Source organism: Atractosteus spatula, chromosome 9 (genome assembly GCF_055471065.1).
Source record: "Atractosteus spatula isolate fAtrSpa1 chromosome 9, fAtrSpa1.hap1, whole genome shotgun sequence".
In the NCBI taxonomy this organism is placed as follows: Eukaryota; Metazoa; Chordata; class Actinopteri; order Semionotiformes; family Lepisosteidae; genus Atractosteus; species Atractosteus spatula.
The window spans coordinates 27,363,616-27,391,217 of NC_142714.1; the positions used below are offsets into that span (position 1 = coordinate 27,363,616).

Genomic DNA, 27,602 nt, shown 5'->3' on the forward strand with positions numbered 1-27,602 from the left:
TTGAAATATATATTTGTTTGCTTGTTTTTTATTTCCATTTTGGTAGTTTTTACCATACCCTGGGTCTTTCAGCTGACATGTAGTAGATTTGATACATAATGAAGTGGTTTTCTTCCTTTGGTTGATGGCAACAGGCCATAAACCTGTTACTTTTGCAGAGCATTTTCATTTTCCTTAAGGGAACTCTTAAAGAACTGTAAGAACACTTGGTGTGTGTACACATTTGCATGCTGCTCTTAAATTAGTTTGACTCCATTTCTCGGTATCACCAAGCAATCTTGGTGCCTCTATGAAACTGCAAAAGGAAAGCAAATACAGGGGTACTTAGATACTGTCAAGTCCATCTGCTATTGTGCCATGAGGCCCTGTAAAGCCATTAGTGATTCAGCAAACATGCATGCCGTGTCTGGTATAGTACCCAATGGGAGAACACTTCGAATTAATTTTGGCACCCTGATTTTCTGAAGAGTGTAGACTTTGAGCAACCTCAGCAAATAAGAACTAAAGTTTCTCACTTGAGCACAAGAAAATCATTTCTTGAACACAAATACAGAAGGATCCTGTATTACAATTAACTGTATTATCTGTATTCTGTATTACATTATTATTCTGGACTAATATCCCAAAGCAGCAATGTTCTCCCCATGTGTGCGTGGGTTTCCTTTCACACCCCAGTCCAAAACATACTGATAGGTTAATAGGAAAATTTACTGTACCCTGTACAAGTACAGATGCAGCCATTCAAAGTGCGCGGCACAGACACGTACCGCACGTAATTGGCTACGTCCTCGCGCACTGTGACGCGCGATGATGCAAAATACAGTGGTACCTGATTGGTTGACAGACAGGGGCACTCGTGGTGCGTTGGTCGGTTGTAGAAAGATTTAAATGTCTTTACTGTGCCCATTTTAGTATTGAATACTAAAGCACCATCCCCCAGGCCAGGCTGACCATCACGGCTGACCAGGTGAAGAGGGAAAAAAAAGCCTTTCTTGATTTCTCTAGTTCCTAGTTTCTCTACACATACATAATTAAACACGCGTTTGCGATTTAAATCAATATAAATGTTTATATTGTAACGCATACTGTACAGCCTCCATTTCTCTATAAAAATTTAAAAGATCATTTGCGCAGTCTAAGAGGGGGGGTCTACTCTCAGTGACAGCTGACAGTCCTCCATACACTCAAGTGAAAAATTAATAATGCCAATGTAAACGTCGTATTTACAATTTGTTGATAATAGAAATGTTAAGTTCTCTAAAGCTTTGTGATAGTTTACCCAGGCAGCAAAAGATCAGCTACACTGGGAAGATGCGACACCGAAGATATGATTAATAACCTTTTAAATCTGAAGGGAGATCTAAAGGGATCCCCCCCCACACACATACACACGATAGAATCAGGAAGCAGAAACAGGGACAGTTGTCAGAAGGAAAGAAGGTGACTATTCATTGTTATTAAAAATGACTTAAATTCGATCATGTTGTGATATTTAGAAATATAAAAAGTCAATTAATTGTCCATAATATTGCTATTCTATTTTTTCAAAGAAATGTTTGTTAAAAGAAAATTGGCGGCGCCGGCTGGATTTGAACACACAACCTGTGGGTTACTAGTCCGGCATGTAGACCAGCAGGCTACTGGGGAAGTCACATGAGTAGGGGTGAAACAGCCCTACACAGCCCTGTCGCAGTACACGAATATAATTATATCGTTATTAATTTCTTTAGATACACGATTCTATATTATATTAGCAGAAAAGCTTAAAACTACCACTTTTTTACACGCTATTTCACATGTTAGTTAAAGACTTCGATGCTTAAAATGTTTAGGGAGAAATGGAATACTGGTGTGTATTTTTTCTTTAAAGTACCGATTCCTGGAATCTGACTGGCTGATACCCTTCTGAAGTGGTACCATAATATCTGATATACGGAAAAGAAAGTGTAGATAAAAAAGCTTGGATTCTCATGTATCTGATACAAGTATCTTTTAATACAGTCTTTGCTGTGCTCTTGAGGATCCTTGTGATATTTTGAGCTCTGGTTGAATGATAAGTGTCACAGTTTAAATAATTTTCGTAGTTAGAAATTATGAAACGCTCTGTTAAAAGCAAGGGAGTTTTTATGTCCGTTACAGTAAAAGAAAATGCCTGACAAAGTAGGGCTTGGACAGATTCCAAGTGCTTGTACAAATGTGCTAAAGAAATGAGCAAAAAAAGTCATTCCTTTATCGTATTGGCTAGCTAATGTCCTGTCCACGTTAGTTAGATCAACGAAATGCTGTGGTGTTTGTCAAAGAAAAAAGTATTTTCGATTAAAATGACGGGTAGAAAGAATGTGGACCAGCGTAATACTTTGAGTTTACAGCTCGTCCAAAGTCATTCATTATTAATACTATTAGTAACATCTTCGGTAAAGGCTTTGATGCATAAAATATTTCTGCATAATTAAAATATTTATGATAAAGGTAGGTTGTGTACTTTTGTCCAACTGAGCAATCTTGTGTTCATAAAATATACCAACTTTTTAATGACTAATGATTAACATGCTGTAATACACAGTTTAAATTTAAAAGCTCAAATGCTGTACATGAGAGGTTAAGCTTTATTGGCTCCTCCTGGCGGTTTTACAAGGTGATTCCGGATACTTTCCGGGATGACGTCAAATGACGCAATACACCGCGTGATACTGCGTTATGATGCAACACGCCCACCGCGGTGTACTGCGAAATACCCCACCCGTTTTGAATGGCTGCATCTGTATGTGCATGTCTCTGTGTGTGCCCGTCTGCCCTGTGTTGGACTGGCGTCTCATCCAGGGTGTCTGCCTTATGCTCCTGTTTTTCGGGATAGGCTCCATCTTCTCCATAAATAGCTTCATTTACAACTGAAATCCACTAAATATTGTTAATATTGTTAATGGATCCAGTTTTATTTCAGTTAGCAAGGTTTATTTACCATGAATGTTAGAAATAGAAACACTACGTGGTTCAAATTCTTTCTATCCATCACATTTCAAAGAATGACATAATTTGTACATATCCGCAAAATCTCAAAATTAACCTTAAAACTATGTTTAAAATTCAGATGGAAAAATGAAATGCTGCAATGTGTTGACCATGACCTCTCAGGCTACAGCTTGGTATTCATAGAGGCTTTTTCAATAGAGTACCTCGGTTTCAGCACTAGGTGGATATCCCTTAAATAACCTCTCATTTATTATCACAGAAAAGAGGTGCAGGACCCAGGACCAGTTAATTTAACCTAAAAAGTCTTTTTTCACCTAACATTTATTTTCTCAAATTAATAACTTCTCAGATATATATTGTGTTGTACAAGGTTCTCCTTTTCCCTAAAATATTAATTCAATTTAAAATTGCTTTTAATATTTAATTTAAATACAAATATACTTTTATCTGAAACAGAAAAAGAGATGGGAAAATTCTAAGCCTCTTGTAAAAATGCATAAAATGTGTTAATTACTGTACATTTTATGTTAAAGCCTAGACATGTTATGTTAAAAACATGTTAACATGTCTAGTTAAAGAAATATGAACTAGGGCTGAAAACCGGACTAAAATCAAATCAGGTTGAAATTTGTATATTAGTCTGTACTGCTGATCCCATCATCTGCTCATCTTGCTCAGGGTGAGCATTGTCATTCACTACAATAACATTTACACTAGAAAAAACTACAAGCATTCTGTGCTTCGTAGTGGATGGAACTATACAGTATACCTGGTTGACTGAGCAGTTCTGTGAACACAAAGATAAGACCTGGATATCAAAGACATGTGTGGCTGTTCTTGAAGATCCCTCGCTACACTACTGTTCTCCCATGACTGCCCAATTTTGAGAGAAATGGAAATGATCGTAAGTAATCTTGATTTACATGTGGAGAGAAACAGTCCACATAGGCCCATTGATTTGAACCACAAACTGCTTTTGGCCTACTCATAAGTATTATGTTTATGTTTTATGGAGTTCATGTGCATGAAGACAGTTCCTCATCTATATGCATTGAAACAGAAATATTGATCGCTAAGGTCACAGTGCTAATTGGCAATGTGAACACACTTTGTCACCCTACTGAGGATTGAAAGTTATTCATCTGACCATGGGCACCCTTTGCCTTAGTGTTTATGAATGTCTTTGGTTTCTTGAAAGTGTTTTCAAAGCCTCAGGATCATACACACAGTCTGTCTCTATCAAACCAGATTTCCTCTGTTTTAGAGAAATTAACCAGCCAAACTGGATATACTATAATGCACTGTAATATAATGCACCATTCAAGCAAAAGAAAAACTTAAAATTTTTACTTAAAATTCAGTCGAAAACTCAATGCATTTTCGATGATTTTAAACTGTATGATTTTGAAATTTAGTTACTTGTGTTACTTGTGCTACAAAGATGCAGAAAATCACATTAAAATACCACCACATTTTTTGCTTTGCCTGTGATGTACTGTAGTTTCAACTATTAACAATAAGACAGTAATATAGGTCAAAAGATGTGTTTAACTTTTTAAGGCTAAAACTTGGCACCTATTTTTGAGATCCAAAAGCATGAATTTCAGTAGTGTAAAAAACATTATTGCATGGGCAGTTAAGTGTTTAATGTTAGTTCACAACTCTAGAGATGGAGCGCTAACTAACTGCATACTGAAGGAGAACCTTGTGCAAGGAAGGAGGTTTTCTTTTACTATTGGAACATAAAATTCCTCATTGATCAGGGCTTGAGCTAAATACAAACAACCTAACCATCTTAAAAGGCATCACTTAAAAAACAAAATAGAAAGAGCACCTTCAGAAGGAAATAGAATAGTGAGAGTGTGAGAGAGAAAGCATAAAAGTGTGGGAAGACTAAGCAAAAAAACACATTAATCTATTAGAGAAAACTATTCAAATGTGTAACCATTCCAAGTGTGCCTTTACATTATTTCATTTCTTTTTCTTTTTCAGTCCTGTATTTTACACTTTTAATACAAAGAAAAAAACAATGTTTGTCTCTTTAAGCACTCTACTTGAGCAACTGGGTGTCTCAATTCACTCTCTGATGTTTACATGTAGCTCCATCGAAAGCTGGAGGAGCTCAGAGGTCACCTTGAGGGCAATGTGAAAGGATGCTCACTCAGAGTAAATGTACGATTTCTCTCGGTGATGTTCTTTTTCTCCTCTTAATTTTTCTTTTTCTTTTTTTCATTTGATTTCTGATGACTGGTCACCCCAGATCTTGACTGGTCTGCCGACTCATCCCCATACATTCTGTTTTTATTTTTTTGTGTGTTCAGCAGGGGTTTCATTTGAGTGTGGCAAGAGATGTTTACCCATTTCTTTGACACATTAAGGGGAAAGGATTCATGTCATAGAATCTATTATTGTGATAATTATTACTTATCTGATAGTATGATTATCATCACTGGCCTTTTTAAATGATGATTGTCCTTGTAAAAAGGTAAAATGTATTCATGTTTCTGTTGTTTAAACCCTTCTGTTTTAGTAGGTGGATCCTATTAAAAAAGTGCAGCACTACTACAGTATTATTACCGTATTATTATCGATAAAATGTTATCAATACAGAATAAATATAATGCAGTTGATTATATTAAGTACCAGTGCACAAAAATAATACTGCTGTACAGTTTCTGCACTCTTTTTTCATTAAAATGTAAACAAAGCAATCACCTATCATGGCTAGCTGAAAGGAGCACTGCTCTTTTGGTATGTGTTTCCAGATATTTTTTTTTAATTTCTCACTTCAATTACAAAGTATAGAACCCATTTAGAAAAAGTGAATGCCTGCAGTCTAGTGGTATTTATGTGGTGTTTTCATTGACCCTCATCTCTCATTTCTTATATTCCCATTTTCTCTGTGAATCTGAGCAAGGTGTCTGGACACAGAGATTTCCACAAACAGAATTAGGACATGTTTGGCATCTCATGTATTTTTAATCATGAATGTTTAGGCCTTATTTCTAGAAGTACTGGTAGAGGAATTAGTTTGAATGCATATTTTAAGATTTTTCAAAAGCAGTTTTAACAATATCTCAATACAATCTTTAGAGACAAATCCTTTTTCAGTATACAGAAACTGCCCTTCCCCGGGCATTTTGTTTTTTAAGTACGATGATTACTATAAAAATAAACACTATTATTTCTGAATGATAATTGGTTTGGCTTTCCTACCAGTGTCAATCATACTGCTCAATATCACAAAAAAACTATGACATCAGTTCCGTTACTTTACCAAGGAAAAAAACATCCTGCTCGCTTTATTTTTTGATTATGAGAAGCACATCTTTTACCTCAGCCTTGAAGTCAGAAATAAAACCCCTGCTACTGTCTGCGTTCTGGGACCACCCATGCAGAAAGCCTTTTGAAATCCTCCCGTTGGCGTCATTACCTCTTTTTAACAGTGTTCTCTTTTCCCCTCCACTGCACCACCAGGCCCGGCTCCCTTCCTGCTCATCCACCTATAGTGTTTCTGAGGTATACCTGCATGTGTTATATGACATCATCACCAAGCCATACGCCACTCTTTCACTCAGCCACTCCTGTCTGCCTGGTGTTGTCTCAGAGTGGTGTTTGCTGCTGTGCATGCTGATCCTGCAAATCCTGCTGTCAATTAAGGGAGAGAACACATATATATACATATATATTATAAAAAAGCTTTTGGCGCTGTTTTAATACCTTCCCTTCCCTTTTCCACTTCTGTAGCCATTTTTAATGTTTTATTTTGACTGGCTCAATGCTGAGTGTGTCCATCATCATTTTGAGATGTCCCTTTCTGTCTTTCTCTCTCTGCATTGGGTCTTTACTCCTGAGAGGGAGGGGGGGTGTGAACTAGTGGTCTCTCAATTCTGCTGTTACAATTCAACGAAGATTTGAAAGGTCATAATCTCATGTGGCTCATGTGGAGCAAAGGTCTTATTCGGGATTTAAGTCGGCCTTTCCAATCGATGTTGTGGTTTTGGATATGTTAGTTTTAATCTTTATTAAAACTAAACCTTTGGTACTGTTACACAACAAGAAAGAAACAGGTTAATGAAATGGTTTTACCTCCTGTATGCTCCCCCTTTGTGATTAAACAATTCTCTGCTTCTGGAAAACAGTTCTACCTTGGCACAGTGGCAAATGTAGTCTCTTATTTGTTCATGTAAGTGGAAAATAAGTTTAAGGTGGCATTGAAGAAATCAGGGTAAGATGGGGAAAAAACTTAAGAAATTAAAAAAGGTATTTTTTCATATTGAAAGTCTTTTCCTGTTTAGTTTTCTTCAACAAACGTTTACTGTCACAGAAACACAGAGGGGGATTAATTACAATGTCTCTCACTAATTTTGCATTGTTTTCTGATTGGCTGAAAGAGAAGGTTAACAGTACCCTTCATTTCTTTGGAAAATATTCTTCTGAAATTACATATTTTATTTCTAAGGTTTTTATTGTGTGGTGTGCCCTTTTACCATAGCTTTGTTCCATTGTTTGTTTAAATAAAACTGCACTTACTGGCTATTTATTACAGTTGTGAGTTGTGTAACAATAGGCAGAATGTGATTTTGCTGTGGATTTCTCCAGGCTGCTCGGAGAGAGTTCAGGGCACACCTTGATGAGGTCATCACGCTCAAGTCAAGGTACTCTACCTTGGACCAGGTAAAAAGCTACCTTATTCCACTCTGCCAGCATGTAGGCCACTGCAGAAAGACCCAGATGACTGTTTCTGAAAACATGGAGTGAACATGGAAGCTGTTTAGTGGTGAAATGAGTCACATCAGAGCTCAGAGATGAATGTCATGAATGTCATTAACTGGTTGTAGCCCTCAAGAGCTTTTTGAGAGATGCCTTTTAATGAATTCTTAACCAAGGTCATCTCACTTAAGTACTGATATAAGGAGTGGGCATGTCTAGATATTTATAGATGCATGTCTATTTAACATATTAACATATAAACGTATTGCTCAGCAAAAGACATAGCCTGGGGGTCTATTTAGAGAGAAAGAAACAGAAACTTTCTACATAGCGGCTCTTCAACAATGCCATTTGCCCCTTAATTATCAATGGATGCTCTTCAGGGAATCAAGTAAAGATTTTATATCACCACCATGTGATTACAAAAACCAGGGCACAATAGGTTGGAGGTTCCAAAGCTAAAAAAAAGATGGAATTCTTTTGACTTCCTTAATTCAATGTATATACAGTAATTATTATGTATTGATTCTTACAGATCCTATTTAAGAAGGCAGACAGTACCTTATGTGCAAATTGTCCATTCTACTCACATTATTGATGAGTATTGCCTATAAGAACAGGTACAGAGAAAGACAGCCATGACAAATAGAGGAAGTTCATAAGTACACTACCAATTGATTGTCAATACAGTTGCATTATTTGCAGTGGTACATGGGTAGAAATTGGCATGGCATCTCTAAGTTTCTGCTACTGTCAGCTTTTAACAGGTTGATTACATGGTTCAGGAAAAACAAGAAGACATCTGTTAATGTTTTTCAGAACAGTGAATCAGTGAATCATCTTGTAGTACAAAATAGTGGGTGCTTTGTACAGAGAGGACAGTGCTTTCATGGAATCCTGTACTATAGTTCTGAGCTTTCAGGATAACGGCGATATGAGAGTCTTATCAGATGTGAAACTTGTTGAGAGGACAGTATACTATCTTTATCCAATCCATATCAATCTGATCCCATTGATCCTTATCTTGTAACTATCTTATCCTCTGTATGAGGAATAAGCTGCTGCTCTCATCCATTGATTCCTTACACTAATGTATAGTCCCACTCCTGTTTTTGCTGATATTCTACATGGCTGCGCTATAAACAAATGTATTTTTCAAGTCCAGACACTGTTTACTTATGTAAACTGTCCATGTTGAGTATTGTTATAATGAAAGATATATTTTTAGTTTTGGGACTTGCTGTCTTACCTGGCTAAATGCATGGGTTCACACAGGTGTAGTTAACATTTTTGCAGTTACAGTATGTTTGCTATACTGATGCAGATTGTTGATTCTAAATTTTTGAAAAATTTCAGCTGAGCGCCACCACTTAGGAAATCCCAGTCACAGTTGGCTAGTGACCCAGGCTCAATTATAGCGCTTAGCTTGCATGAGTGATCTTTACAAACTCAATTGGGTGAGCAACTGGGGATGCTCAATACAGGAACTGTACATGACATGTTATGGAAAGTTAAAAATATACCTTGAAAAAGTATTTAAGCACATATAAAGGGGAATTAATTAATATTTCTTTAATTTATGGGCCTTGATACTTCAAATACATAAAGACATATGTTCATATACAAAGTTTAAAAAAGTGTATGTCTGTCTAAGACCTATGTTGCCTAGATTTAAATATTTGCTGTAATTGTGCATCACAAATTCCCAAAATGTTTTTTGTACAGTCAAAAAGTTTGCATTTGCAATAAAGATTATCCTTTGCAAACAAATTGGGTTTGTAACAACATAAATAAATGTGTGTAGTATTTGCAAGGACATCAATAAAATTAGAGATTACACAGAACAATAAATAAAAGAAACTTACATAACATTAAATATATTTAAGGATTATAATTTTACAGCAACATGTAAAATATCAAAATAATAGTCTAACATTTCTTAACAAAATTCAACAATTACTAAGTTCTGAATGAACCTAAATCAAATTAAGAAAACAGTAAAGTCATCTCATTTAATTGGCTTTACATAAAGGTGTCTTATTTTAGGTAATGCAACCAATATATTTAGTAATTTACTATAGTTAGATTTTTGATAACCACCAAAAAAGAGCAGGAAAATAAACTGTTTTAATTATGTGAATATCTTAAATAATATAAAATTATTTACTATTGATTATAATTTGTGTGCCAGCTACCTTTTGTTATTGTTTAGGTTTTAAGAACTTTTTGCAGCAGTTATAACTGGAGAGAGAAATACTGTATTACTTGCTGTGCTTGCCTTCATTGTATTATGCAATACTTCATTTTAATTATGTCAAACATACACTGTGCTTCTTATTAATTCATGGGAAGAGATTCAGATGGCAGAAAGTGAAGTCATTTTAAAATGAAAAGGAAAATTACCTCAGATTCACACACAATAACTGTTAGTGTTTAATTCCATTTGCATCAAGCATTTGATTATGTTTTTAGAGCTGTAGTCTCACAGATGAATAATAAAAAGTTTTCAGTGTAGTCATTGTTGTTTCAAAGGTTGGAGTCCTTAATATAGTAATCCCACATTGTCCATAGCTTTCTGTGGACAATTAAGCCAGTCATACTGAAGTATTGATGTTTTGTAAAAGTCATTCCCCTGTTTATTTGGTTCCTTTTTGGTTGTTTTCATTTCCTCTATATGCTATTCTGTGTCTTTTTAAATTCTTAACAGCTCCTCGCCTGGGAAAAATGCTTAACCCATCCAGTTTTAAGAGGGACAATTGTATCCCTTCCCCACAGACTTATGCTGTTGACTTTTTAAAAGGATGTAGAAACTGCTATGGTTCTTGGAAGGCCATAGTTAGGAATTTCACATTTTCTTTTCAAAGGATCTCTTAAATACTTAAAATATGACCAACTTTAGTGAAAAATTGTTTTACAATTTGTATACTTTAGAATTTGCAAACATGAACAGCAGTGTCTGGGATATTGAAATTGCACCGCAAGGCATCCTGCAATTGAAAAGTCTAGAGTCATTGTTGACAATTTAAGCATTTAATAAATGCATTCTCTGCATTATACATTATATGCCAATAAGCATTCCAAGCACAGCAAATTATCTGTTTTTATCATGTTTTTTTTCAGATTGTAGTTTGTTTCCAAAATATGAGAAATTTCTTTGATATTATCATTGTGTACTGTACATAAGGAATGTTACAAACAAGAGGAGACTATTTGGCAGAGTTGCTAACTAAGTCAAGCATGCTATTTCATAAAAGATCCATTGGGTCCTACTGAATGAATAGTTAAAGACATCACTCACCCTTTGTGTTTTAATACCTCCTATTCTCAATTGTAAATGCAATTAGTTGTAATGCTTTATATCTCTTAATTTAAGATGGCATAGGTCTCCATGGCTGTTTCCTGCTTAAAACACACTGATACATAAATAAGGATTGAAAGTAAAAAACACAGGCATATCCTTGAAAAGAACAGATAAATCAATGATTCTTGAAATGCAAATAAATAATGCTAATATAATAATTATTCAATGTGTAAGGGAGACTAAGTGAGACACTACTACTGTTTTGTAGCTCTTGGGTTAGGGGGAAGTTTTTATGCTGTCCCATTTTCACGTGGATTTCAGACATCCCAACTTTGAAAAAATGATTTCAGGGAGGAGGGGGGACGGGTAGTGAAAACTTGCGGACTGGGGGGGCTATAGCTGTGATTTATTTACTTGAAATAAATCACTGCTATAAAATTAAATAATTAGTTGATAGATACTATAATATCTATGCAAACTTTCATTGCAAACTTTCGTTGTACTGAGATGCGGCTTGTTTTACCAGATTTGAGCAGATTCTCAGATGGATCAAAGTCATATTATATAATTGAATAATTCATTGAGGAATTTTCGGATCACTTGCGGGACTCAGGGAGGAGACGCTGATTTCCAGGAGACTCTCGGTTTCCTCTCACCTTTTAAAGACATGCTGACTAGTGTATTTTGGAGTCTCTAAGTTTTCTCTGTGTGCTTATGTTTGCATCCTCTGTGATGGATGTGTCTCATTGAGAATGTAGTCTCACTAAGGTTGCTCCAGGTTCCTATGACCCCAATCAGGTGTCTCTCTAGTAATGGGAGGATGGTTGTTTTTTCTCTTAAACATGGTTTCCTGTAGTTCTTTACTGACTTCAGTCATTGGTTCAGCAGAAATTTTCCAAGACATACAGATGTTATTGATTCAGGTTTTCCTTAAATGAAAATCTCACAGACAGTGCTGAGTCTGTAACTATTTGTTGCAATGCCTCAAGTAATTATGATGTTCCCTTTCACTTGTAATTTAGGGATTAATGTGTAATGTGTTACATTTTTGGCCTTTTAAAGTGTTTTTTTATATTATTAGGTTGAAATTTTGCTGAACTCTGTCTATAGTTCTAATCATTATGCTATATTTTAAATAGCTTTTCTAAACAGTGTGAAAGCTTACATGTTCACAAATAAAGAGTATCTTAAAAAGATCTTAAAAGTTTGAGAACCTGATAAAAATAAAGTAGATCCTAACCCTTAAAGTGAAATGGTGCATCAAGCGATCGTAATCTAAAAGAATTGTCAAATGATCCCATGTTTGAGTTGTAGCACTACATAACTACAGTAGTTATAGTCTGCGATCTGTCACTGGCATGAATTTTCAGCATTTCTTCTTACAAAATTCAAGAGATTTGAAAATGCTCCAAACTTAACAGTTTCTCAAGCCCAATCCCTGTGCACAGAACTCTAAAAACTCTCCCTGTCCAGGAACCAGCTATTCAGGATACTGTTGGAAACTTGAAGTTGTGCCTATTTTATATTTTAACTCATTATTGTATTATCTGTGCATCTCCCTTGCCATGTAATCAGAGAAGTAAACTTACCTGTAGGAGGGGACCCATGCCATGATCCACTGAACTGCAGCCCCCAGCTACGTGAAACTGACAGCTACTGTATAATGTGCCAACAGCTTCACTACACAGCAGATCAGGTGGAAAACTGAGAAAGTGCTTCACCGGTTTGATGAAGGGGAACCTTTAGGGAAGCCAGAATGGAATAGTGAAGCAGAATTCAGGGAGGACACCCCTGCTCTTATTGAACAGTTCTGTTGGATATTTAATGACCAAGTAATCAGGAATGAAAAGCAGAAAGAAGAAACATCTGAAAACAACTCACAGTATGAAACGTTGTGTTTCTTTTTTCTAATTTTTTTCTAATTTTAAGTATGGAATGAGGGTTTGCTTGTTTTTGGCAAATAAACCAAAGACAGAAAAAGACATACTTCGTAGAGTTTTTTTCAAGGGAAATCCGTCCTGCAGTGAGTTGAAACACAGAAATAGGTTCACTTCAGGCTAAATTAGTAAAGTTGCTGAGCCACTGGATATATATTTTTAAATTTACATATTCCAAAGAATAAAATACAAAAATGCTGTTGGGTAACAAGATAAACAGAACTGAATATGCAAAGACCTTGTAACTTCAAAACATTTTAGAGCATGTTTAATGAGTTCTGAAATGAGAAAAAGTAATTTCTTGTTTCATTTGTAAAGCTAATATTTCTGCTGGTTGTAATGAGTCTCTGCTTTTGAGAGGCCTACTCAAACCTGCCTGTCAGGAACAGGCAGGTGCTGGAAAGGTACTTCCCCATCACAACATGCTGAGCAGCCCATTGACAAACACACTTAGCTGCAGCAACAGACCATCATATTCTGTGGTGCTTACTTTTTTAGTTGCTATCTTTTCTTTCTGAAATATTTTTTTGTTTTTTAACATCTCACATGGAATTCATTTCAGAGGGACAATTGCATAGGAAGCATTGAGATCAAATAAATTGATCAAAAACTAATGATTAAATTGCTGTGAAACTCATAAAAGACAAATTATTTGAATGGCTGAAGAGCTTACATAGACCCATCCAGTTCATCTGAACTTGTTTTAGATTTCTTCTGTGAAACATGAATTAACCACACTGCAGTACATTCTATTTTATAGTAACTATACTGTACACATACTGTATGTGCTCCAGTTCTTTGGTTAGCTATCAGCATTGCACTAATACAGTGCATGTTCTGTGACATAATGAGAATTGCAAGATGATTCTGCAGTGTGGAAATATTAAGTACCTGGTAAAACCAATAGGAGACACTATTAACTAAAGTGAATCTGTTCTCTACACAAAATCACAAAACAACAATATTCCATCTGTACAAATAAAACTTTAGGTTTATATAGTCCTTCTTTGCTGCTTCGGAGGTCATTTGTTATTATGGTAAAGGGGGGAGGTCACGTGTTTCGCCAGTTTACAGCCTTTTGGCCAAATGGTCAGGGATTAAGTCCCCAGGGGTTTTCCTAGCTGGCACCTGGAATCCTTATCGGTTAACCCCCTTTCCTGCCATAAACTCCTGTTGCTTAGAAGTCTAATCTTCAGGCAGAACTGACTTAAGTTGACCCTTTTCACATCTTGTTTCTTACTTCATTCCCCCCTTATAAAATATGGCATACGTCAAGACTGCCTATTTTTTACACATACAATGTCAGGGCAGATTTTTCCTTTCTAGGTGAACAGGCATGCATTGCCATGACATGCGTTCCACGGTTACAACAAGATGTGATTGATGTTTTCGTACAAGTGATAGTTACATTTATACACATAAAACAATCCTAATCCTACAAATAAATAAAGTCCTACCCCAGGACCCAAACGCAAACCTCAGCCATGTGGAGATCTATCGTCAGGATCTTGGAATAGCAATATTGACCCGACTCTGATTATCATTTTTTGGCTGATAGATATGCCAACACCTGGAATGTATTGAAACCATATCCCCAGTAATGCTCCTCAGGCCTAACAAGCACACTGTTGGTCCACCTTAGGAAGCATCTGACACAGAAACAGTAACAACATCCTTCTTTCTGTTCACTCAGTCTCTGGTGCAGTAGCTCGGTGAAAGTGCGATGCGTGGATCCAGCGATCTCATCTTGTCACTCAGATGGCACAGTCAGTAGTTAGCAGTTAGTGGTACTTGATATGGTCCCTCCCAGCAGGATTGCAACGTCTGGCAGGGTATCTCTTCTTCACCTACACCCACTCGCCAGTTATCTGGTCATGTCTCCCCTCTACTGGAGGTCCCCAAGCGTCCAGCACCTGCTCACGAGCTCTGTGCACCGCTTCAGTTAACAAACCTACAATACTGTAATAGAGAGTTTGTAAATTCAACAGTCCGTTTAGCCAAACTTGGCCCTCCAGGGAGTTTCTTTGGTTGCCCGTGATGATCTCAAATGGGCTCAGTCTCACAGTTCCATTTGCTCCAGCCCGCAAACTGCACAGGACCGCAGGTAGAGCATCTACCCACGGTGTTCCTTCGGTTGATATTTCCTTAGTTGGTTTTTCAGACTGTGGGTGATGGGGGCAATGTGACTTCCACCTCACCCCTAGTGAGGTGATTACAACCTGGTATACCTTCCCAGTGTAGTATGCCCCTAGATCAGTATCCAAAGGGCAGGGCAGACCGCACCACGGGATCATCTTTGTCACACACCTGGGTATCCGCCAGCGTGAATTTCTGGCTACAAAATGGCATTAGGCTGTTAGGGCATGCAGGGCATCTGGTGTGCTGACGGCTCCACACCCCATCATCATACAACCCCATATTCTTTTCACATTTTTTTCTACCCACATCTATTAAAGGCCTCAACCTGAATTCTCCCTTTTCCCCAATAGAGGTTTCACAGGGGTCTCAGACTCCTGCTCTCCCAGTGCCGCTCGCCTGGCATCTGCATCTGTTTGGTTGTTACCTTGAGTGTTATTTACACCTTACTACAGCTACTTCAGTCTGCAGCTGTAAAACTACAAATCAGTTCAGAGACAAATCCAGTATTCTTAACTGGAGTCCCTGCCGTTGTGAGAGAATCATATTTCTTCATAGCCATCCAGAATTGTGGCCTACATGCAACAAATACATACATTATATACATATACAGTAACCCTTTAACATCTTTCTTTTTACAATTTTCCATCAGGGCTCTAAACTGGCTTGCTGCGCTGAGGCAGTGGAGGGGCATTTTCCGGTCGTTTAAACCTCGAATTCTGTTGTAACAGCTCAGCCTGTTCTCTGTTCTCCCTCATGCATCAGAGAGGACCCATCAGTAAACAGTATTACATTTTCTTAAATTTTCCCGGTCCCCCACCTTTTGGCTACAGCAAAATGATATAATGGTATCCCACCAGACGGTGCCTACCTCCATGCTCCTGCGTCAGCACAGCTGCCCAGAACCCATTTTCCACACTTACATACAAAGGAATGGTTGATCCATCTGAGGAAACCCCAGTCTCAGCACCTGTAAGAGAGCTTGTGTCAAATTATTACAGGCGGCTTTTGCTGCTGGAACCAAGGCAATCTTGTCCTTGTACTGCACTCCCCCCTTAAGCAGATCTGTTAAGAGTTGTGCTCACCCTGTAAAAACATTGCACCCAGGCCCTGTTAAAATTACACAATGCTAGACACAAAAGGGCCTTATCATAACTGCTTACTATTAGACACTCTAAACCTGAAGCAACTCAGACTTGTGGGTTTCCTCGTCAGGGGAAGCACTCAGAATACAATCAACATACTGAGTGATCACAGTTGGTTGAAGCCGCGTGATACCCTGTTCTGGATAGTCATTCCTTGTAATGCATAATATTCCAACCCAATAGATCTGGGATAAAACCACCCACCTTCGCGTGATAAGTGCACGTGAATGTTAAAATCTGGTACTCAGCAAGTAAAACTTGCTGCCCCAATACTCCTGTGGCCTCCTGCCGTCTCCCCATATACATTACTCTATAGCACACTGAGAAGTGAGACAAGCATGACAGTAGTGCTCCAGTATCCCATAACGGAAAAACCGACACCCCATTTACAGTACATTTTAGTTTTAACTCGTTTTATGCACTGGACTGGGACAGACTTAGGGAGGCTACAAGGGATTTACAGGATCTAATCGTTAGGTAAACAGATCTCTCACAAGACTGTTTATTCTCCCCAGACAGAACTCTTAGAAGGGTGATACATTTTTCACTGTTCTTCCCTGTCAGTTGAACCACAGGGCAGGTCCTTGCTTCCTGCATGCGCTTTCGGCAGTTTCTTTTAAAATGACATGTATATTCTTGTTTACACTAATTGTAAACTGGAGATTTCCCCCGGTCAGCCTGTCTATTTTGTTTCTAAGATTTATCAAATTTCTGTGGAATATATCCTATGTAAACTGCTCACACCTTCATGTACATATTTCTCCCTATCTGTCGGTGGAGATTATTCAGTTCTGGAAATCTCACAGTGATGTTATCCCCAGTCATGATTCTAAACCTACAGCGTTTCAGCATGTCTGGTTTTGAGACATTCGAATAAATCCAACTTTTGTTTCCACTTTTACAACTAATTGTATATAAATACAAAAAATATTTATTTAACTCCTTTTAAGTCCACCTGTACTGTACTTATACATTTCAGACGCTCTGATATTTTCCAATCTCTTTAAGTTGATTTTCGTCAAGTCTCTTTAGTTATGTCTCTAGCCAGTCCGGCTGGCTAAACACACTCGCACCATCATTTAGTATACCAAAACTCACAGTTACACACATACATGCCGGCACACAAATTCATAAAACACACATACACATCGAGAATATATATTTTTTTTCTTCGTACTACAATGCGCTGTATTTTGTTTCACTTCTACATGAATCCTTTTAATTCCTGAAGCGCACTCCAGGTTCGCTGCATTCCTAATTTCGGATGCAGTAGTTCTTTAGCCCACCAGTCAATATCTTCCGGTTTTTGATTTGATCGTATGGGGGAATCAGGGAAGGTAGGTGCGAGTGAGGACCCCTCGACGGGGTGCGAGACATCAACAGCTTCAGCCCCTACTACATCAAATCCTTTCCCACTTCAGGTGAGAGTACAGATCTGCGGGCGCCCTCCCTTTAAGAGGGGAGTCCCTGTTCCATCTCTATCACACTCGTACCAGGTGTCATCCCACTCAGACCCCCCGTCTCCATATGGCCACTGTGGGAATTGATCCCAATTATTTTCATTTCCTGCCTGTCTGTTCCCTATGGGAGAGCAGGATATAATTTAGTTGATGGTTGTAACACATTAACTAGTGCAGTGCGACCAGGAACTAATTCTTCCTTTAGTTTCTGATTCATTTGCACTGCCTCTTTTCGCTTTTGTTCATACTCTTTCGTAGCGAGTAAAAGTATCTTTTCTTTCATTTATTTCTTTCGGGTTTTTTTTCCCATAAACACACTTTTTAGTAATCACATTCCAATTTCTCTTTCTTTTTTCCTGTATCTGCCACCACTGGTGCCAGCCGCGCACCAGGGTGGCAGCTACATCCTTGTGCTTTTGCCAATACTCATATGCTTTCTTTACAGGCGTCTTCACCCCAAACTCCCTCTGACAAACTCAGCTTTTCCCATATTTTTCCTTCTTTTCCATCAACTTACACTTTTCCGATATATAAACGGATATATTACACTACTTTCTCAAACCATCAGTTAGCACACATGTTCGGTCTCTTTAAGAGTTACTTTGTTGTGTGTGAGGTAACAGCTCATACAGTAGGGGGATGCTTTTACTTGAAAATCCTGTGCATTCCTGCACTCATTCAGCTAAGGGCGTCTGTTACCTCCAGATCTAAATGCCTCTCAGAGCCTTTAGAGAGGACTTACACCACACTGTTCACAGGCAAGGAACGAGACCTCGAAAACCCCCTTCCTTGATCAGTAATTCACCATCCCCAGAACGCCAGCATCGCTGCTTTGGCCCCGGGGTGGACTTACACACTGAGCTCAATCAGGGCGATTCTTGGGTCTCAACGTCCTTTAAATCCTGCTACTTAGTGCTTTGCTCTTTTATTATGAGGTGTGTTTATGTAAGTATCGTGCGTGTGTATATGTTCACAAACAAGAAATACACCAGAAACATACATCTATATCTACGTCTCTTCTGCTCCCTTTAAACGGAGGAAAACACGAAAAACATACATGTATCATCTACGTCTTTCCTGTTCCCTTTAAAACAAAACAAAACCACGCCACGCCTATCCGTGCACGGTCAAGCCGTAGCTACTCTCAGGACCCAATCCTGAATTATACGTGCATTCAAAGCACCACTCAAGCCTCAGAACTCCGGGCGCAATTAAGGCCCACACCAGTCCTGGATTACGTGCCTACCTTAAGGCACCACTCAGCTTCAGAACCCTGGGCACAATTAAGGCCCACACCGCTCCTGAGCCTCACGGTAAAGTTCCAAACTCATTCAAAAACCATGTGCAATTAAGCCATACACCCAACACCAGTTTCATACGTGCAACTAAGGCATACACCCAACACCAGTTTCGAATGCCTGTACACAATACCGCGGATCACCGCCTGCCAGACCAAATTCTGGACTTACAGCCAACCATCCATTACATACACCGGTGTCTTCCCCGGGCCAGAGGTATCCAGGAACTCACGTTTACTCCGTCATCTCGGGCGATTCTCACAGGGAGCAGAGATTTCCCAATCGGTCAGAGAGAGTCGGAACTTTTAAATAAAAGAGGAGTCCTTACCTCTTAGTAATGTGCGCGCTGACCGTCTCTCCTGCCGATGGGAAGTCCTGCGCCTTCTGGAGCATCCTGTTCACTACGCCAAAATTGTTGTAACAGAAAGAATAAGGTTCTGGATCCCGAGATGAAGTTAAACAGATGAGTTTATTGCATGCAAGGAACAATAAAGCTGAAGTCTTGTTTCCCGCAAGAAACAACAAAACTGAAGTATTGTTCAAGGTGCCAGTACAAACTTTAGGTTTATATAGTCCTTCCTTGCTGCTTCGGACGTCATTCATTATTATGGTAAAGGGGGGAGGTCACGTGTTTCGCCAGCTTACAGCCTTTTGGCCAAATGGTCAGGGATTAAGGGGTTTTCCTAGCTGGCATCTGGAATCTTTATCAGTTAACCCCCTTTCCTGCCATAAACTCCTGTTGCTTAGAAGTCTAATCTTCAGGCAGAACTGACTTAAGTTAACCCTTTTCACATCTTGTGTCTTACTTCACATCTTTCCATTCTGCTTTTTTTACAGTGACATGATTTCTTTGTTCCTACTCTAATCCTGGTTGCAGGTATTCTGCAGATGCTTACTCTGGGTGAAACAAATTTCTCTGTTCATCCTTGCAGGCCTGTTATCAGCAATATTTCCTTTAGTGTTTCTCCTGGTTTTATGCACAGATTTAATTTAATTTCATTATTTGTACTTCTATACCACCACCATTTCCTTCATTAGCTTTATATTTGCAGGTGCATTCACAAGGTGTTGAAGAAGTGATCATGCTGTTCTTGGTTGTGAAATGACATTTAAAGGAATGTCATTATGTTGAAATTTAAATTTTGTAAAGTTATACTTAACATGCAGTGTTCCACAAAAGGTATGAAAGGTCTCCATTTAAATGATACCTTTATCCAAGATGACTTTCATAAATTAGGAGAATCAAAATGCAAAATTATTTAGTATGTAGCTTTCAAAATACACACTATAATATTTTCTACAGTTGTTATTAAGATTTTACATTACTTTTCTACAAATTGGTATCATAAGCACTAATGCAAATGTATAGTGAATAAGTAATTGAAGAGAATAATTTTGTACTTCCCTTATTCCTTTTTTATTCATTTCACAATTTCACAAATGCAGCAAGTGAATACTAGTTATAAAATAATCTAAATGCAAGTCCTCCAACCTTCTTAGGATAAAACAATAACGAAAAATGGATTAATAAATACAACAACAAAATTACAGTTTGATTTCACACCACTGGAGGTTGAGATCTTTGATCACAAGTTCAAGACCAGGTCATGCCTGTAGCCATCCATGACCATAAGAACATAAATAAGAAACATAAGAACGGTTACAAATGAGAAGAGCCCTGTCTAGCCCATTTAGGAGTTAGCAGTTAATTGATCCAAGAATTCATGCTCCCACCACACTTAACCAGGATTCCCCAAGCAGTAATGTGCAGTATACTGAGGGTAGAGTGGTATTAATCAGAATGGGTTCTCTCAGCTCACAAAGACACAGCGATACCTGCAGACTCCCTGGCCGTTTCAGGCATGTGGTGGTGTTGGGGTGAGACACACCTCTCTTCCAGTCAGAAATGAACCTTGGTACAGGTCAGTGTGATCCTGCAATCTGTTAAAAGATAAGTGACTCAGAAGCTGGCTGCACTTCCTCATCCACCCCCTATGTACAACCAAAGGGATCATAGCTGCAAGACTTGAAAAATACACAAAAGATTACACAATCTTATATATATATTTATATATATAAATGTAGTGGATATAACAAAAATAATTGGCAATTGTATTTTTTAATTGCATTGTTTCAGTAGTTTTTAAAGGTGTGATCCCTTTCAAGTTATTAGTATGAAATCCATTTGATAAATGTCTGCAATCAGTGTAATAGTAATTTAGTACACAGCAGAGCCCGCATTTAGGAATATTCATTTTCTGGGGTGTGGTGATACTGTCTAGGAGTTAAATATTATAAACTGGTGTGGAATCCAGGAATGTGTGTATAAAATTTATTTTTTATACTAATCTGGCTAATCCTGTTTCATTGTTGTTTTGTTCTGTGAAAAATTTAAAAAAAGTTCGATTTTTATGGGAAATCAGTTTTTTGCTCCAGTGCACAATTTGTCACTAAATGCTAGAAAGTCATTAAAACCTTGGCGCAAATCTAGCAAGACAATGATGGTGTGGAGAGAGGGTTTTTTATTTTTTATCTTAGTTGTTAGTTATTTGGCATCTTAGATGGATTTTTTTTCTGGTGTTAAAATCTTCTAAAAGTATTTCTGCCTGTTTTTTAAATAATTTGTTGTTACTTTTTATCCAGACAGCACAGAATGTATAATGACAGTGATGTGATATTTAAATTTTTATAAATCTTTCAGTGATGATTGTGTTTTAGGCAGTGCTTGACTGCCGCTTAGCCTACATCTGAATGCCTTGTTGAGCAGAAAAATCCTGTTCCACATTAATTTTAATTAATTAAGACTAAAAATGGTTAATAATGATTTAAACTTAAAATAATTGAAAATATATAGTTTTTAGATAAAACCTTTGTTTGCAGTATTATGTATTATGCCATTATGTGGTATTTTGAGGTATGTTCATTTTAACAGTGATGCAATTCTATAGGGTGAAATGATAGAATCAGTTCCTTTTCTGGCATCTCCTCAGTGTCACTGAGCACAGTCAGCATTGCCTGTCACCTCTCATCCAGTGTGAAACCTACTAATCAGAGTTACAGTTTTTTTGTGAAACCTACTAATCAGAGTTACAGGTTATCTTTATTTTATTGCATGATTGCTCATATTTGCTTTTCTTTTGCATCCAATGTAAATAAGCCTTTGCAGGAATTTCAATCCAGACATTTCCATCACCTTCTTATACAGTAGTACAGACAGAAGCTGCTTGTATTCCAGTTATTCTGAACCTGGAATGAAACAGTTTGGTTAATGTGGCTGGTTTGCAAGTAAAACTCATGAGAGTCTGTTTTCTTTTAGCTCAACGCTAAAATAATTATTCAGCTGTACAGAATATTTATCCATTACCACTTAGTATATAGTTAACAGGTTGTATGCTAAATATTTAATTTTGGTTTTATAAAATAAAAGTGCAAGCTGCTAACTCATTGTGTTCTGAGGGGCTTTATTTAACTCATCTTTGATTCAAAGTACAGAGCAACAAAACTCCCAAAATAAAAATAAACACGGTTTCAAGATTGATGAGTGACTAAGAACCATAACCACCACAGTTCACCACAATTTTACAAATCCACATTGCATTCCAAGATTTTATTTTATGTTGTAGTTTTCCAGTACAATGCTGAATTGAAAGGTTTCATCATACAATATATACACTTCATTCTTTGCAGTACAATATTTGGGCTAGTTCATAGTTAACTTCTAAATTTCAATAGTAGGAGACAAGACAACTTTTTTTCTTGTCACTTGTTAAATATTAAGATTTTGCCTGTTAAATATGTTTTCAGTTTATATATACTGTACAAACAGACTGTACTTAATATCAGTTACTTTAAAAATTATTCAGTACTTACATATCTTGTTTAATAACACAGGGCATGATGTTGACATATCCAATTGAAAACATCTGTGTGGAAAATTAATTTATATTTTCTATGTCTTATTTTCTATGAACTATAGTTCTTTTGCTGGTCTAGTATTGGAAAATGTTTTACACTATATTTTGCACTTAAATTCAATATACTTCTCTATTCTAAATTTAGCACAAAGCACAAATCATTTGTGCAAAGGAAAAAGTAATAGGTTTATTCCATGCTGGAAAAAAAGAAAGAGAACACAACGTTTCGGCCGTGGAGCCTTCTTCAGGTGTGTGATTATTTAACACACACCTGACGAAGGCTCCACGGCCGAAACGTTGTGATCTCTTTCTTCTTTTTTTCAGCATGGAATAAACCTATTACTTGACCATTTAAATATCTCAATTTCAGATTGTGTATTATCCATCACTATATCCCAATATATTTGTAGAAAGTAGAAATGTCCCTGCAATATAGCCTCAACTTTGCCATATTTCTTCAGAATTTCATCAAACACTAAACTACTTGTGTTAATATCTGCATTAAATGGTTTGTAGCATACACATAGTGTTAAGACTTGTTAATTGTTGAAATGTTCATTTTAATTTTGTAGTTTGACTCTTTTACATTCTAAACTGATTTGTACCCTCCCCTAATTTCAGTATGCCTCAACTAATAACTAACTGTATCTTATGCTTCTCAGATTCACCAGTGCACCTCTGGTTCAAGTGCAATGCATTCTGTTGTACAGAATGTCCTATTTATACAAGAAAGAGACCCAGAAACCTAAACCCCTGTGCTCTGTACCAGTTTAGCCACATTTTGTATTTCCTTTTGCTTTCCTGGGTTTGTACTTATGCCACACTGTCTCTGCCAAGAGAATGTCTAAAAGTAGTAATGGCTCTTTTCTCCTGTGCAAATATGCATCGTGAGCACATACTGTAATTTGTTTTCAGCAGGTCCCAGGTTCCTGTGCTGTATAGGCAGAAAGACAAGCTGTGTGCACTCAGCTTTCTTCTCTCAATGTGGTTCTCTGAACAGTTTATTTGTGCTGAGCAGTGCATGCACACAGAGGTATAGAGGCATACAGTAAGCATAGTGCTCTAGAAGCATAGTTTTGAAGCCTGATGCAGATCAATTTAGAAGTGTCTCAAAAGACCTCTAACACATAAATTCCAGAAACCACTCGACTTTCTAGAAATAGCCAGGGGTAATTTTCAGCAGTGGTGTCTAAGGCACATAGATTGCATTGAAGCAAATTGTGTTGTGAGTAATATACAAATACTAAATAATGCCTGATGTTAGACATTGTATATGCCTTTTAAACAACTGACAAGGTGAGCACATCATGGTTTGTCTGAGTTTTTGTCTACCACATATCAACTGCAGTTTCATTGCAAAGAGATTCCTTTTTCAAGCAAGTTTCCTAATAAAAATACATTTTCCATTGCTTGCCTTGAGGGATGAATAAAAGAAATATAATAGAAAATCTTCCTTTGTCTTTGAAGCATATATCTTCTCATATATTTTATCATTTATAAAGTACATTCCTAATTTATGTGTATTCTGGAAAGAACAAAAGCCAATTAATAAATATTAAGCCGTAAAAATGTGCCATATTACATACAGGACTGTTTATTTTTGGCTCAGGTTTAGTTTATTTAGCAAACACAGATTACCCCAGAAACACAGATTTGTTTTTAAAACGTGGTGAGAAATGATCATTCTAATATCTTTTATAATAAAGCAAAATTATTCCTTCAGAGTAATAAAATATTCTGTTTACTTTCCGCTTAATTGTGTTGTGCCTTTATTTTAAATGTTTATAAGAATTTCCATTTAGGCTTATCATTGATTTGGAGTACTTTTGCCTAAGTAATTACGGATTACAAAAGATGCACTACTTTCCAGCTTGCAACATTAATAAGAAAAAATAGTTTTCACTGCAGAACCTGTAAAGATATGGGTATGCTAATCATTTTTTGTGGAAGGTCTGATGTTTACTTCAGTCAAGCCCAATTAAATCTCTGCTGGTGACATTATGGAAGACATTATGAATGTGTTAAGGACATAAAACAAGTAATTTCAAAATGTTTATGTATATTCTTAAATATAATGTATATTAACAAATGTCCAATTACAAGAATTCATTTTAAAAAAAATAAAAAGTTCAACAAATTTAAATATTAAATTTAATTATGAACTTGTCTATAGCTGGTTTGAATGCTTTCTTTATACAGGTAAAATCCTTCTATGGAAACTAAGAGTATCAAATTACTTGCCAAAATACAAAGAGGCAGAAACTAGAGATTTATCAAGTACAGAGCTTGTACAATCATGTACCGTACCTTACTTCCCTACTAATTGTTGTCACTTCCAATTTCCCAAAGTATAAGTAATTTTGTTACAATTTGATCTAAAAAAATAGATAGAAAATAAGTTTGAGTTTCCCCTGTTCACCGAGGTACTGTGCTTATTGTGGAGAGATGTACAGTATGCCAAGGACCGCGGTGTCCCATTGTGAAAGTTACTATCCCAGCTCACCTTGACAAGTGTCCATGATTAAATGACACAGCAAACCTTTTTGCCTGGACTCCCTTATTTAGAGTCTTTACTACAATTTGGTTGTAGTCTCCCTTACCCGCTGCTGCATTAATCCACACAGAATGAGAAGCAAAGGGCCATACCACACAGTATAAACTCCACTCATCCTCTGAGAACACAGCAAGTCAGTTTTCTTGCTGTATTCTCCCATCTGACTGAAAAAAGTCTGAAAACTGAAGATGTTACTTATTCTACTTTCATTCATAATCTATAATGAGGGCATGGCTGTGCTTTAATTGTAGCTGGGATAATGAGTAATTAGTGTATTTTTTGTTGTTGACCCTGACTTCCAGTGTTGTAAAAGAACAGTACTCTTAGTGAAATAAGTGCTAAACATACCTTTGTTTTGTTACATGAAAGTCTTTTGTATTTAACCGATAAACTAATATAATTCAAGTAGGTAGCTGCATCAGCATGTGTAGGCTGCAAAAAAAGGAACATTTCGGCTATGGAACCTATTTCAGGTGGGACCTTCACACCTGATGAAGGCTCCACAGTTGAAATGTTGTGCCTCTTTTCTTTTCCTTTCAGCATGGTATACTCCTTTACCTATTGCTTTGCACACTAATTTAATTTCTTCAGTATCTCAAATTCAATAAAAGCTGTACAAACCAACACCCAAATTGCATAGACACTGCTGTGAGTGACACTGCCGACTGGCTTCACCACATGTTTCTGTTCCCTTTGACCCACCTGGCATTAACTTCTGAGCGAACACCTTGAGCAGCAGTGCAGTTACTGTACTAGCTCTGCCAGAAGTCAAGAAAAGCAGTTGGCTTGAGCTGCACTGAGAGAGAGAAGGGTAGAGCTTGCTTTGCTGGGTGCTGTTTGTTCATGTTGGCATGCTTGGTGCTTTCTCTCCACTTGTCCTATGCCTCCCCCTACCTCCCTCCCAACTAGTCCTCTCGTTGTCTTTTGTTAGGGGTTGTATTTAGGCTGTTGTATTGCATGTGTTGAGTCCCAAAATATTTAAATGCTTCTTGTGTAAAATGTATATCTGTTATTTTGTATTTGCTTTTTGTGTAGCTTCTCAACCCCTCACTATATAGGACAGTGGCTCATTCTAGATGTTAAAGGTCATCCTGTTGGTAACACATTCATATAGCTGAAAATAATATAAATATCTGTGCTATAATTCTGTTCAGCAGTGACTCTTCGTTTTTTTGTGAAAATTTTTAACTCAATGTTAATTCCTCTGTCTGACCTTTTTTAAAAAATCCTTATACAAAGTCGTTATTAGTCCCATAGGCTACATCATTGTATTATTTTTTGTGTAAGTATATTGTATCTGAAAATGCAGGAACAGGAAAGAAATTATTTGGAATTCATCACCAAAATTTTTCAAAAGAGTTTAATGAAATAGAAGGTAAGTAAAGTACACCTCAACTTGGAAACCAGAGGTGTTTTGAGAGATCTTTTACTTAGTTTATAGAAGTCTTTATTTTTAAATGTTTTTTCCTTTTACATTTTATATCATTGTAACTTTTTTACTGCTTTTTTTTTCTATTTGGAAATGCCATTTACTGTGAGAAATAATTGTTATCTCTTAACACATCTTTATAAAGCACAGATTGCTGTGAGCCTGTTATAATTTTAAGAAAGACTTCAAGATTGTACTGTGTATTGGGTTACTGAGCTTTTGCTTCAGTTTTACATGTTGTTACTTCTGTTTTCTCTGTATCAAAAAGCATTTTCAGAACTTCTGATGCCTTTATGTAACTTCTTTGACTTCAAAGAGCAAAATATGATTCTCCTTTTCTCTCTCTCTGTTTCTTACACTCATGCTATGATCCATTGGTGCTTAAGATTTGCGAGCTTCTCTGTTTATTACAAATCTTTTGTTTTTGTCCATGCAATAGCTCCACTATAGGTTGGAAGGGCTTAAAGATGAACTCAGGACGCATAGAAGCTACGACTCGCGAGTAACTATTACAGACCAAAGGAGCTGCTCCCATTCGCAAACCTCGCTTTGCGCTATGAGTTTAAGCTCCTTGCTTATTTCTCTCTTTCTTCCTTAGCGATGTCTCACCTCTAACATTTTTTTATTAGCTGTATGGTGTGTTTGTTGGGTCACTGTGTTTGTCTCCAGTTTTCTGTTCACTAGAAGCAGCAGTAGACGTGCTTTCCCAGCTATAGGACTCAACCATACTGTGCCTCACTTGTTT

General features: G+C 37.2%; 1 protein-coding gene across 11 annotated transcripts in view; it reads left to right on the forward strand.

Annotated features, from left to right (window-relative positions):
• The window catches only part of gphna (gephyrin a), a 475,089-nt gene that overhangs the window by 397,011 nt on the left and 50,476 nt on the right, over positions 1 to 27,602 (forward strand). For 4 of the 11 annotated variants that reach the window (XM_088924516.1, XM_088924514.1, XM_088924518.1 and 1 more), the window contains one exon: positions 6,448 to 6,489. The exons of 5 other annotated variants lie outside the window; for them this stretch is intronic. In XM_088924516.1, coding sequence (XP_088780642.1) covers positions 6,448 to 6,489 — 42 coding nt within the window. Of the gene's footprint in view, positions 1 to 6,447; positions 6,490 to 7,572; positions 7,648 to 27,296; positions 27,360 to 27,602 lie in introns of all 11 variants that reach the window. 2 more of the 11 variants (XM_088924523.1, XM_088924524.1) reach the window with 1 other exon arrangement.